Source organism: Ranitomeya variabilis, chromosome 4 (genome assembly GCF_051348905.1).
Source record: "Ranitomeya variabilis isolate aRanVar5 chromosome 4, aRanVar5.hap1, whole genome shotgun sequence".
NCBI lineage: Eukaryota > Metazoa > Chordata > Amphibia > Anura > Dendrobatidae > Ranitomeya > Ranitomeya variabilis.
Window position 1 is genome coordinate 516,556,056 of NC_135235.1, and position 14,668 is coordinate 516,570,723.

The 14,668-nt window shown below is 45.4% G+C and overlaps 1 protein-coding gene across 1 annotated transcript; it reads left to right on the plus strand.

The window, feature by feature from the left end:
- The first annotated feature begins 623 nt into the window (after window positions 1-623).
- Window positions 624-13,802, plus strand: KLHL11 (kelch like family member 11). The gene is made up of 2 exons (XM_077252162.1): window positions 624-1,187; window positions 9,452-13,802. The coding sequence occupies exons 1-2, from the start codon at window positions 757-759 to the stop codon at window positions 11,031-11,033; spliced, it is 2,013 nt and encodes a 670-aa protein (XP_077108277.1). The 5' UTR covers window positions 624-756; the 3' UTR covers window positions 11,034-13,802.
- The last annotated feature ends 866 nt before the right edge of the window (window positions 13,803-14,668 follow it).

Consider the following 14,668-nt stretch of genomic DNA (forward strand, 5'->3'; position numbering starts at 1 on the left):
CGTCTTATTTGATTATTCACCTCTGATGTGACCTTGAGGGGCAAATATACTGGACATCCCCCTCCAAATTATTTTGTCACATAAATTTAACGCAAAATGGAATGAAAACCTTTTTTTTTTATCCTAAAACACTGTTAGCTACTGCAGGGTGCTGATGGGGTCCAATGGAGTCTTTTGTTACCCATCTAGGCATCGCTACTGACAGCGCCATCATTGGTACTGCCATTGGTGCACCATAAGTATATCTCGGACGACAGTGACACGGCAGCGGCTGTCAGCTGCTGACTATACCTAAGTGCCCTAAATGGGCGTACAGGCGGTCATTAAGCAATATATTTTATCACCAAGCTGCAGGTGTCCCAGCATGGGTTCTGTCACCAGGGAAACCCTCCATACTAAGTTGCAGGCATACATGATGCAGTGTAGCCAATCAGATTGCCACTTCTAGTTACTAACTTGAAAGCTGGAACCTGATTGGCTGATACCGAGCTGCACCACACCTGCACGTCTAGTAGCGCTGTGTACCATTGGTCTCCGGGTCCATGGCGGCTGCTGCTGGGACCGTGCGGACACGCCTAACCACCTGTAGACTCTAGAAGTGCAGCAGTTTAGACAGTTTAACTGAATGCACGTAAACGTGATGACGTATGTGCGCATTCCTCCTACACACGCCTGTGTGTTTAGATTGACAACTTGTGGTGACGTAGGCGATTGTCAGGCCGGATAAGCGGAGGCTTCTGCACCCTGGAGGCCTAGATGGCTGCGGCAATAGCCATGACGTCGCTGTCTCCGCAGCTGCCAGAGCAGGAGGATGCAGAGCAGCGGGATGGGGCCGGAGAAGACGGAGAGTCCGAGGTGTTCATGGCGGACACGCACTGCTCGGACCTGGCGTGGCGACAGAACGAGCAGAGGAAGCAGGGCCTGTTCTGTGACATGACTCTGGTCTTCGTCGGAGGAGGACGCGAATTCCACGCTCATCGCTCCGTGCTGGCGGCGGCCACAGATTACTTCGCCCCGCTGCTGTCCGGACACTTCCAGGAGTCACGCTCGGGCCGGGTGGACATGAAATGGAGCTCGGAGCCCGGGCCTGATCTGGAGACCGTGGAGGCCGTTATTCAGTACATGTACACGGGGCAGATCCGAGTGTGTACCGGCAACGTGCATGAGGTGCTGGAGCTGTCTGACAGGTGAGGGGGGAAGGGAGCTGTCTGACAGGTGAGGGGGGGGGGGGGAGGGAGCCGTCTGACAGGTGAGGGGGGGGAGGGAGCCGTCTGACAGGTGAGGGGGGAAGGGAGCCGTCTGACAGGTGAGGGGGGGGAAAGGGAGCCGTCTGACAGGTGAGGGGGGAAGGGAGCCGTCTGACAGGTGAGGGGGGGAAAGGAGCCGTCTGACAGGTGAGGGGGGGGGGAGGGAGGGAGCCGTCTGACAGGTGAGGGGGGGGAGGGAGCCGTCTGACAGGTGAGGGGGGGAAAGGGAGCCGTCTGACAGGTGAGGGGGGAAGGGAGCCGTCTGACAGGTGAGGGGGGGAAGGGAGCCGTCTGACAGGTGAGGGGGGGAAGGGAGCCGTCTGACAGGTGAGGGGGGGGAGGGAGGGAGCCGTCTGACAGGTGAGGGGGGGGAGGGAGCCGTCTGACAGGTGAGGGGGGGGGAGGGAGCCGTCTGACAGGTGAGGGGGGGGAAGGGAGCCGTCTGACAGGTGAGGGGGGGGAAGGGAGCCGTCTGACAGGTGAGGGGGGGGAAGGGAGCCGTCTGACAGGTGAGGGGGGGGAAGGGAGCCGTCTGACAGGTGAGGGGGGGGAAGGGAGCCGTCTGACAGGTGAGGGGGGGGAAGGGAGCCGTCTGACAGGTGAGGGGGGGGGAAGGGAGCCGTCTGACAGGTGAGGGGGGGGGGAAGGGAGCCGTCTGACAGGTGAGGGGGGGAAGGGAGCCATCTGACAGGTGAGTGGGCAGAGGGAGCCTTCTGATACAGGGGCAGACACAGACAGCTTGGGCCCCCTGTGCAGGAAATGTCTGGTGGGCCCCCCTCCTTTTAAGGCGATAGAATGAAATAAATGTGTGTGTGTGTGTATGTATATATATATATTTTTTTTTTTTTTTCTCTTTATCTCCTCCTTATCTCATAAGTGAGTACACTATATACTAAGGGACTGTGTTACACATAATAATCGATAATAACGTCTTCCTCCCCGTTCCTAAATCCATTATAAATCCTCTTTCCTCCCATCCCAATCCCCCAGACCCCTCATTGTTCTCCCTCCCCCCCCCGCATCCAATTATTGCCCTCTTCACCACACCGTTATTGCCCATTCACCACCTCCATCATTTCCTCCTCCCTATCATTGCCTTCCACGCCATCATTGCCCTCTCTTTCAACCCAATCATTGCCTTCTGCCTCATCACCCCTATCATTACCCTCTCCTCCACCTACACACACAGCACCATTCACCTCTCTGCGCGCACACACACACCCCTCACCTCTGCGCACGGTATCCTGAAGCCCCACCATCGCCGGCAGCTTCCTGTCTCGCACAGCCGCGGCGCTGAATGATGATGTCATTTAGCCGCTGCTGTGTGAGACAGGAAGTAGGACGGATCCATTCCCTGCAGCTCCGTTCCCATTTTCTCCTGCAGGCAGCGGAGCTGCAGGGATAGCTTCCTGCCCGCCGCACATGAGGGCAATTTGGCCAGGGGCCCCTCGGGGCTGGATAAACTTGCCAGATTGCCCTCAATATTAGCCGCCCTGTAGGAAGGACCGGTTTTAGGCAAAGTGGGGCCCTAGGCAAAGTTTAAAATGGGGGCCCAAATGCTAACATTTTGCACATCACAGAGAAGCATTTCGGTTGTATTTACATGCGCTGAGTTCAGGCCGCTAAATGAGTGTGATCAACAATACTGAAATCGTTCAATTCTTGTTTCCTGGCCTCTTTACACCAACTGAGAAAGAATGATGGGGACAGAATGATCACTGCCAGTGACCTCAGGTGCAGATTTTACCTGCGTCAAATCCTGAGAAAATCCTGAGAAAATCCTGACCTTGGAAACATACCCTAATAGATCACTAACAGATCACCATACAGTATCATGTTATCAGCAGCACATCTACAGTTTACACCTGTAGATGTGCTTCTGAGAACAATGATTTCTGTTTCTGCATAAACAATCCAATCACTCAATGAATATGCAGCATTTTGCTTGTTTATAATACACCCCATAGTCCTCCATGTGTTTATAATGTGCACTACAGTCCTCGATATTGTAATATGCACTCCCCATAGTCCTCCATATAGTATTATACACTCCTTATAGTGCTCCATATAGTTTAAAGCACCGCCATAATAATAATCTTTAGTTTTATATAGCGCTAACATATTCCTCAGTGCTTTACAGTTTTGCACACATTATCATCGCTGTCCGCGATGGGGCTCACAATCTAAATTCCTCATCAGTATGTCTTTGAAATGTGGGAGGAAATCCACGCAAACACGGGGAGAACATACAAACTCCTTGAAGATGTTGTCCTTGGTGGGATTTGAACCCAGGACTTCAGCGTTGCTGCCCTTCAGCTTTCACTGAGCCACCGTGCTGCCCTGTAGTCATCCATGTAGTACAATTCACTTCCCATAGTATAATGCACCCCATAGTTCTCCATATAGTATAATGTATTCCCCATAGTCCTCGATACAGGATAATGCAGCCCACATATAGTATAATGCAACCACCACACAGAGTATAATGTAACGCCCCCATAGAATGTAATGCAGCCCCACTCATATAGTATAATGTAGGCCCCTCATAGAGTATGATGCAGTCACCCCTCATGGAATATAAATATAATACAGCCCCCATAGAATATAATGTAGTCCCAAATAGAATATATGATACAGCCCACCTCCCCATAGAATATAATGTAGCCCCAAAGAGTATGATGCAATCCTCCCTCATGAAATATAATGTAGCCCCCCCATAGAATATAATACAGCCCACCTCCCTATAGTATATAATGCAGCCCCCAATAGTATATAACACAGCCTCCCCTATAGAATATAATATACCCCCCATAATATATAACACAGCCTCCACCATAGAATATAATATACCCCCATAGTATCTAACACAGCTTCCCCATAGAATATAATATACCCCCATAGTGTATAGCACAGTAGCACAGCCACTTAGTATATAACACAGCCCACGTACTGGTATATAGAACAGTCTGCATCCCCCCGAGAATGGGCCCCGAAGTCCAGTACTCACTGTTACAGTAAAAAACAAAACAAAAAACCCCTCACCTTTCCTCGTGCCTGCGCTGCTCCCAGCTCCTGTCTCGGTGGCTGCCGCTACACTGCCTGGCACACAGTGAGTGCGCAATGACGTCATCGCGCACCATCAGTGTCAGATGCAGAGCTGGGAATGATGGGAGGGGGAGCGTCATCTGGCGCTCTCTTCTCCATCGTTGCTTTGAACTGTACCGGCAGATGCCGGTATAGTTCAATGCGGCAGGGGAGTCAGCGCTGGCGGCAGGCGGGCCCCCTGCCTCACAGGGGCCCCATAGCGGCTGCTTGATGTGCTGCTAGCTGGGGGCCCCTGGGGGAGCGGGGGCCCTAGGCAACTGCCCTCCCCTAATGCCGGCCATGCCTGCAGGGGCCCCCTGGAGCCTCCAGGCCCCGGTGCAGCTGCATTGGTTGAACCGGCGGTATGTCCGCCCAAGGTCTGACAGGTGGGGGGGGTGAGCTGCCTGAATGGTGAGGTTCGCCATGGAAGCTGTCACCGATCTCCGTGTCCAGCGCTGCCACAGTCCCAGCCATGAGCAAATAGCCCCAAATGCTTTCCCATCTGAGTTGCTGGAATCGTCCCATCAGATTCTGTGCGTCCTGAATACAATTCTTTGAGACTCGAATTGCTGTGAGAAACCAGTTATGTTCAAAGCTCTCCCCAGACCCCATAGCAGATTACATGGAGGAATGGGAAGGGGTGAAGAAATAAGCCAATAGTCTCTTGCCCTGCCCCCCACCAGTTCCTCCTCTCACTCCCTGCGGTCAACGTTTGCTCTTTGTCTTTTCCGGCACCAGGAAGTACTCAGTAACTGGACGTGATGCCCGTGTGACCTCTAGGCCTAGTGTGGAATTGGTATACATATTAGTCCATTTGCCAAATCTCCGAACACATTCAACATTGACCAACACCAAAAAGGCCTCCCAAATTAATAGACATGCCACAGAATGCTTAGTTCAAAACATATATTTTATTTATATAAAAAAATAAAATCTTAGTTCAAACATACAAAATCAAAAAAGAAGAAATGCCTCCAATCTAAAGATGAATCTCATGTAGCAACACAGATGCTTGTATAATAATATCTATATGGTAAGTGCTAAATGAACCTCAAGTGGCATATCCATAAGCACTACCATAAAACATTACATAAAAGATATTACTATATTATATAATATTCAAGACCTACATGTGTGGTCCCACGGAGGTAAATGTGACCGGATACATTTTGTTTTAGTGACTATAAGAGCCTGCAATGAATATATTCACTGAAGCACTTTGGTAGGGGTTTTCTGCTTAGGTTATTTAACCAGGATATTAACTGTGAATATTATAGTAATATCTATAGGAACGCCATCTGAGGCTTATTTAATACATGCCGCATGGGAGACATTGTATTGCCTGCTGTGTATATGCACTTAAGCACTTTAGCAGGGGTTCCTTTCAGGTCATTTACCAGGAATACTACCGTATTTATGTAATGTTTTATGGTAGTGCTTATGGATATGCCACTTGAGGTTCATTTAGCACTTACCATATACCAGATATTATTATACAAGCATCTGTGGTGCTACACGAGATTTATCTTTAGATTGGAGGCATCTCTAAATCTTTGATTGTGCATGTTTGAACTAAGATTTTATTTTTTTTTATATAAATAAAATATATGTTTTGAACTACGGTAAGCATTCTGTGGCCTGTCTATTAATTTGGTAGGCCTTTTTGGTGTTGACTAGTGTGGAATTGCCAAAGAGATAAGACTGACTGTGGGGAGTGAGGGAAGAACAGCACAGCGGAGTATTGGCTCCTTATTATTATGACCCCTTCCTGTTCCTCCTCCTGTTATAATTTAGTGGTCAGGGGAGTATAAGCTGCTTTTTTTTTTTTTAAATACTTTTAACCCCTTCCCAGCCCTGTAAAGTAGCCAGTAAAATGGCAAAACAAATTTGTTTAGTTATGAAATGATATGTTCATTTGTAGTCAGCAATACAGAGACTAACCAATAATTACTTACCGGCATCATGTATGACGAATTCCCTTTAACCCCCTTAGTGACAGAGCCAATTTTGTACTTAATGACCTAGCAAATTTTTACAATTCTGACCAGTGTCACTTTGTGTTTATAACTCTGGAAAGCTTTAACTGATCCCACTGATTTTGAGATTTTTTTTTTTTCGTGACATATTGTACTTCATGTTAGTGGTAAAATTTCTTCGATATGACTTGCGTTTATTTATGAAAGAAATGGAAATTTTGCGAAAATTTACAATTTTTCAAACTTTGAATTTTTATGCCCTTTAAAACGGAGAGAGATGCACCCCTCAAGGTTGCCAAAACCACGATCAAGAAGTTTATTAACCTTGCAGGTGCTTCAAGAGAACTAAAGCAATGTGGAAGGAAAAAAAAATAACTTTTTACTTTTTTCACCCAAATTTTTACTTTGGAACAGATTTTTTTTTTTTTTTCTTTTACAAGAGTATCAGGAGAAAATGGACCACAAAATTTGTTGTGCAAATTGTCTTGAGTATGCTGATACCCCGTATGTGGGGAAAAGCCACTGTTTTGGTGCATGGCAGGGCTCAGAAGGGAGGGAGCACCGTTTAGACTTTTTGATCACAAAATCGACTGGATTAAATTTTGGCGCCATATCTCGTTTGGAGACCCCCCTCGATGTACCTAAACAGTGTAAACCCCCCAATTCTAACTCCAGCCCTAACACCAAAATACCCCTAAACCTAATACCAACCTTAACCATAACCCCAACACACCCCTAATCCCAACCCTAACCACAAACCTATCCCCAACACACCCCTAACCCACTCTTTAGCCCAACTCTAACACTAATTGAAAAATGGAAATATCTATTTTTTTACTTCATAATTTTTCCCTAACTAAGGGGGTGATAAAAGGCGGTTTGATTTACTATTTTTTTTTTTTATTTATTTTTTTTAATTTATTCTGATCACTGTGATAGACCCTATCACAGTGACCAAAATGAACCAATAGGAAAAATTTCCTATTGGTTTCGGCCAGCAGATCTCAGCGGGTGCACTGTGCATGTGCCCTCCATTTTCTCCCAGAAGAAGACATCGGCGGCCCGGGGGATTTCACAGGGGCAAGCAGGCACACCACAGGCACCAGGGGGGTGGTCGGGAGACCCTATTTCTCTCTCCTCACCTCTGATGTGCAATCACATCAGAGGAGAGAGAAATTAAATGGAAAAAATCAGACTTTTTTTTTGCGGTCGCTGTTATACCGTTAATAACTGTCATTTTAGGTGCTGTCATTTAAATTCTCAGAAAAGTGATTTAAATGACAGCTACAACTAATGTCATAAAGTGCCACATTAAGAACTAGAAGCCAGTAAGATTATAATATGCAAATGACGTCTTTAAGATGCCAATGCACCTTCTGAGGTTTTTTCTCTGCGAAACTGCTTGAGAAAAAAATGGCAATTTTTTTCCGAAACGGCTTCGCTGGCGCTATAGTTTTTGACGCAGATGGCGGCTTTTTTTAAAAAAAACAACAAAAATTTTTTTTATGTAGTTTATAACTTGTGGGAAGCCTCCCGATGAATGAAAATGCTACTTCTAACCACTTCACGATTTCCGAACCCTCAAGCGACTAAAAGAAGTAGCAAAAATGTGAAAATTTCACAGCTATGTCTTTTTAACATTACTATACACTATTCACTTTTGGCTTTTTAAGGCACAATCTGCCTGACAAGATGTTGTATGCCAATACCCAAATGGCGATGTATAGATATAGAATATATATATTTTTTTTTTTTGTTCAGGAACAGCAATTTGAACTGACTTTGGATTTTTGTAATTTTATGTACTTTGTGTATTGATTTCACATATTGTGGAACATTTCAACATTTAAAAATATTTTTTGTGGATTCTCCCTGTAACTGATTCTGGCATATTATCCCCAGTTACAGGGCAAATTCAACCTGCTAATTGCACTCCTGAACTGATCTAAGTCTAAAGGTACCGTCACACTAAACGATATCGCTAGCGATCCGTGACGTTGCAGCGTCCTCGCTAGCGATATCGTTTAGTTTGACACGCAGCAGCGATCAGGATCCTGCTGTGATGTCGCTGGTCGCTGAATAAAGTCCAGAACTTTATTTGGTCGTCCGATCGCCGTGTATCGTTGTGTTTGACACCAAAAGCAACGATACCAGCGATGTTTTACACTGGTAACCAGGGTAAACATCGGGTTACTAAGCGCAGGGCCGCGCTTAGTAACCCGATGTTTACCCTGGTTACCAGCGTAAAAGTAAAAAAAACAAACAGTACATGCTCACCTGCGCGTCTCCCAGCGTCTGCTTCCTGCTCTGACTGAGATCCGGCCCTAAAGTGAAAGTGAAAGCACAGCGGTGACGTCACCGCTGTGCTGTTAGGGCCGGAGCTCAGTCAGTGTCAGGAAGCAGACGCTGGGAGACGCGCAGGTGAGTATGTACTGTTTGTTTTTTTTACTTTTACGCTGGTAACCAGGGTAAACATCGGGTTACTAAGCGCGGCCCTGCGCTTAGCAACCCGATGTTTACCCTGGTTACCCGGGGGCCTCGGCATCGTTGGTCGCTGGAGAGCGGTCTGTGTGACAGCTCTCCAGCGATCAAACAGCGACGCTGCAGCGATCGGCATCGTTGTCGCTATCGCTGCAGCGTCGCTTAATGTGACGGTACATTAAGACCTAGCAGGTCGTGCTTCCTCTTTGCACCTACAGATCACATGATCCCTGGGTCTGGAGGAGGAAGCGGTTTCTCTTTTTCCTATACTGTATACACCGCAGCTCTTTCAGTGGTGCGTATACAGCGATCAGGAATGCAGAGTATGTAATAAAACATCTATCTTCTCTATTGGGAGTCTGGCTGTGTTTGATATCATGCCGCTTTAGGAGCAGAGAGTTGGCTATCTGCAGCTGCTTACTCTGCACTGTTATTGTAAAATGTCTTGCAGAGTTATTTTCAGACCAACCTGACATTTTATGGTGTCAGGAAGACTGCAGGCAGTTAATAAGGCGGAATAACCGGATCGGTACAAGAGAGTATTTATTAAAATGGACATTTCGTTAGGGCTCACAGCCTCTTCAATATATATTTCACCAGTGTAATCTAACTTCTCTTTTTTTTTTTTTCCTTTTCTCTTTTTCTCATGTCCTAATCGTTTAGACTTTTGCTGCTTCGATTGAAGGAGTTCTGTGGAGAATTTCTGAAGAAAAAGCTCAATCTATCGAACTGTGTCGCTATTCACAGTTTGGCTCATATGTACACACTGAACCAGCTAGCTTTGAAGTCAGCTGACATGATTCGTAGAAATTTTTACAAAGTAATCGAGGATGATGAATTTTATACACTTCCATTCCATCTTGTTAGAGACTGGCTCTCCGATCCCGAGATTACGGTAGATTCTGAAGAGATACTCTTTGAGGCAATTCTAAAATGGATTCAGAAAAATGCTGATGAGAGGGAGAAGTATTTTGAGGAATTGTTTAAGCTCCTTCGACTCTCTCAAATGAAACCCACTTATCTTACAAGACATGTGAAAGCTGATAGGCTGGTTGCTACAAATGATGCCTGCTTGCAGTTGGTTGCTGAAGCTGTTGAGGGCCATGCTTTGCGATCAGAAAACATACAAACTGGAAACCTGCAGTCATTGGCCACCCACATGACGTCGTTGCCACGCTTTGGCCAGAATATGGATGTAATTATGGTCATTGGAGGCGTTTCGGAAGGAGGAGACTACTTAAGCGAATGTGTTGGCTATTTCATTCATGAAGATCGATGGGTGAACTTGCCTCATATTCACAATCATCTCGATGGACATGCAGTAATGGCTACAGATGCTCATGTATATGTGGCTGGCTCCATGGAGCCTGGGTTTGCTAAAACTGTTGAGCGATACAATCCAAACCGAAATGTTTGGGAACAAGTATGCAACTTGATCACTCGAAAACATTCCTTTGGCCTTATGTCTGTGAAGGGCAACCTGTATAGTATTGGGGGTCATGGCAACTTTAGCCCTGGCTTCAAAGATGTCACTGTCTATGACCCTGAGCAAGATAAATGGCAGATCTTAGAATCTGCACCCAAAATTTTACGTGATGTGAAAGCTGTTAGTGTAGAAGATCGTTACGTTTACATAACTGCTCGCACACCGGTTGACAGTGATAATGAAGATGGCCTTAGAACAATTAACTGCCGATATGACATAGAAAGTAGTCGATGGCAGGATATTGAGTCTTTGCCACTTCTGGACAATTACTGTGCATTCCAGATGTCAGTTGCATGCACCAATTTCTATAATACTGCCTCATGCTGTCCTAAGAGCTACTCTGTGACTGTGGATGAGGCTCAAAGTAAAATTTCTAGGCAAGTCTCAAATGAAATTCTTGAGAGCTTGCCACCAGAAGTTTTAGGCATAGAGGGGGCAGCTATCTGCTACTATAAGGATGATGTTTTTATTATTGGGGGTTGGAAAAACAGTGATGACATAGACAAACAATACAGGAAAGAGGCGTACCGCTATTGTGCTGAACGCAAACGCTGGCTGTTGCTCCCGCCCATGCCTCAGCCGCGGTGTCGCGCTACAGCCTGTCACGTGAGAATCCCATTTAGATACTTGCATGGGACACAGAAATACCCCATGCCCCCTAACTTGATGTGGCAGAAAGATAGAATTAGACAAATGCAAGAATTGCATCGACACACTATGAATTTAAGGCGCACTCCTCGATCCCAGATTGAATGCTAAATCCAGATTCTCCAATACTTTTCCAGTATCTTTTTAGATGCAATTTGCACATGAATGAGTTATTCTTTTTTAACTTTGTATAGTAAGTTTCAATGCTTAACATGTTTACGTAGTTCATTAATAAGTGTGAACGCCATATTTGGGCTCTGATTCTGATTTTGTGAGGATAATAGTGCAGCATGCAGCTCTATTCCTCCTCCTAAAAATGAGAACCTGCCAATAGTAATTGGGGTCTGGTGGTGAATTGATGGTGACTGTTGTATGAAAGATCCAACTCTGCATGAATTTCCTCTTCCAGAATTTGTCTGTGCTGATGTCAGCTGAGCCTTAGCATGTCGGCGTTCACACTTCAATATGTGTATATTCATTGACACAAGATGTTGTGTATAAAACGTACTTCTAGTCTTACCTTCCGGAACAGATGAGCTATGTATATAAAACATTCCAGTTAGAAACTTGAGGTTGTTAATTTTGTTAATAGTTTTTATTGACAGCAGGTAATTTGATAACTAGAAATAAAATTATAAATGTAATCGCAGGTTGGATTTCCTGAAAATTTAGTGTTGCCTTAGGACTATAAACATGCTTGGTAATGGCCTGTAGTTGATAATTTTGCAAAATGATGGCAGCCAAAACAGGTTAGATTTGATATTTGTTAAACATGTATACTGTACCTTTCAAAAGCATTCCTTTTTACTTTGCAATTTTATTTTAAATGCTTCATTTACATTCCTAGAATTGTTTTTATTTCCCTTCTATGTAGAGAACTCAGAAGTTTGTGTAGGAAACACTTCTGTTTAATCAAAAGGCTTGTAGATGCCTAAATTAATAAATGGAGCGGTTACTCATCCTTCCTGGCTCCATCGTTGCCTCTGGGCTGCTGCTCTGATCCTTGGTAATAGGCTGCAGTGGTCATGACAGCGCACGTGTCCACCACCACTGCAGCCAATCACTGGGCTCAGCAACTTTGCTGATGTAGATGGCATGGGTTGCTTGGGCCAGTCACTGGCTGTAGTTGGTTACAAGTTCTGTCGATGGAACATTACAGCTGTAGCCTATCTGCAAAGCCCAGAAAAACAGCTGAGAGGCAGTGCTGGATCCTGGAGTGTGAGTGACCGTTCTGTTTATAACTTTATGTACCAACAAGCCATTTGGTTAACTAGAAGTTTATCCTGGACAGTCATTATAATAACACCCCTTGCTTATTCTCATTTATGCTGCCCATCCACATGGATGGAATAGTTTCTACATTTCTGAATATTCTTTTGTCTCAATTTTCATTCATTCATTTTTGTAATGCAGCAGGAATGTTTGTCATAAGTGTTTTTCATTGAAAACAATTCTTGTAAGGTTCTAAACCTGGAGTGTTGTATACTGTCTGACTTTAGCTTTTAGAAAAATATATCTGATGATCTTTTAACGGGGTATGCCCATGAACAAAGTTAATTTTAAAGTTCATTTTAATCAATACATCCTTGGAATGATAATTTCCACAATTGGATTTGTTTACATGTGCCCCTGCTGTGTACTGTGTAATGGCTGTGTCTTAGGCTAGGTTCACATTGCGTTAATGGGTTTACGCTAACGGACAGCGTTGCACGGCGAAAATGTCGCAATTAACGCTGTGCAACGGGTCCGTTAGCGCACCCATTGACAGCAATGTGATTTTTTTTTTCTGAAGCGCGTGCCAATTTCGGCACGCGCTAGCGATGTGCCGTTCTTTTGTGGCGCGCCTCGGACGCTGCTTGCAGCGTCCGCGGCACGCCCGAGGTCCGTTCCCTGCTCTGGCAGATCGGGGATCTGCGCGAGCGGGCACGTTAACGCGACCCCTAAAAAGATATTGCTCCAGCGCAATCCGCTAGCGCTAAACGGATTGCCCTAACGCAATGTGAACCTAGCCTTACCGTGCAGGAACATGCTCTGATCATACCACCACGCCTGGGCAGGAAGGAAAAGAGAGTACACAGTATGCTATCACAGCTGGATGTTTGTTTTTTTTGCTAGATAAAGCATTTTCCTGTCTGGTGTTTTTTATTTATTTATTTTTTAATTTTACCACAAACAAATGATTATTTGTGATCCCCTGCTGTCTTGTCGGTATACTTTTTTCCAACCCCCCCCTCAGGCCAGGAGATGTGGTATGATAAGACCATGTTCCTGTAAGGTCAAAGCCATTACACAGTACACTGCAGGGGCACATTTATTAGGGTATGTGCCCACGGTCAGGAATCTGCAGCGCTTTGGACACAGCACATGTCTGCTACATCCAAAGCGCTGCCGTCTTTTGAACGCAGGTGGATCTGCATGTGATCAATGAACCGTGTGGAATCGCCATGTCCAATACATTGGACAGGTGAAATTTATCTTGCGGAGACTCGCATCTTTGCAAGATAAATTGACATGCTGCAGTCTAGAAAGACGCGCCGCATGTCTGTCTCCACTGGGAATCCGCAGGCATCGGTGCATGCATAGTGGATATGTGATTTCTTGAAATCCCATCCACTATGCTACAACATCTGTATGCTGTGGATGTACGCATCTTCCCACCCGCAGCGTTTACTGACCGTGGGAACATACCCTAAGAGTATCTCATGTCAGGAACTTTTTTTATATTTTATAACACCTCCAATTGTGGAACTTATTATTATTCCAAATCTATTGATTAAAATGAACTTTGTTCGTGGGAAAACCCCTTTAATGTAATTTGGAAAGGATATCCATTTTTTTTTTTTTTTTTTTGACCAAAATAAATTTCCTTTGTCTTCCTGTAATTTTTGTATTTTGCTGATTAATGTACTCGCCCTTCCATTTGTAGATATCCCAATATTGCATATTTAAAATATAGCAGAGTATATTGGATGTAGTGATTACTGTAGGAACAATGTTTCTAACCTTGATGGTTATCTTTGTAAAACAAACAAGCAAACAAACAAAAAAAACTTGCCATGCTCTAATTACTTTTTGAAAAGTGAGCAGAGCTCAGACTGGCATGGCCAAACACACCCAACAAGTTCATCATAATTTCAGCCATAAGTGGAATACATTGCGACAGAAATGTTCTCCAGTCCTTGACTACATTAACGTTCCTGGCAGTTAAAAGCTGCCCCAAATCCATTAGGAAGCTCGCATATCTAAAGAATTTTATTTCTCAAACTTAAAGGGAACCTATCACCCCGTTTTTTAAAAATAGTGTGAAATAGGGGCAGAGCTGGGCTTTACATTAGTACCTTTTTGGTGCCTTTACACCCCCGTTAGGCTGCCGAAATACCTTTGTGAAGTGGCCGTTTTCTGCTGTCACTCAAGTTGGTCAGGTCGGATGGCCGTGGTCACAGCGCTGTTTCTCCCCCAGATCAGGCTCATCATTACGTTGGTGGCGTAGTGGTGTGCGCATGTCCAAAGAGAAGATCCACTGCCCAGGAGATTCAAAACAGCGTGGTCTTCGCTATTCGCCGTTTACCGGTGGGCGCGGCCATCTTTCCTGTGGCCGCGCGTGTGCAGATGGAGCGCTCTGCTGCCCGGGGCTTCAGGAAAATGGCCGCGGGATTCCGCGCGTGCGCAGATGGAGATCGCGGCGGCCATTTTCCTGAAGCCCCGGGCAGCAGAGCGCTCCATCTGCGCACGCGCGGCCACAGGAA

What these genes read in the sequence shown, in the direction of transcription:
- KLHL11 (XM_077252162.1), top strand. Translation starts at nt 757, where the DNA reads ATGGCTGCGGCAATAGCCATGACGTCGCTGTCTCCGCAGCTGCCAGAG. An exon ending in GTGCTGGAGCTGTCTGACAG is followed by an intron (nt 1,188 to 9,451) that starts GTGAGGGGGGAA and finishes CTAATCGTTTAG; the next exon opens with ACTTTTGCTGCTTCGATTGA.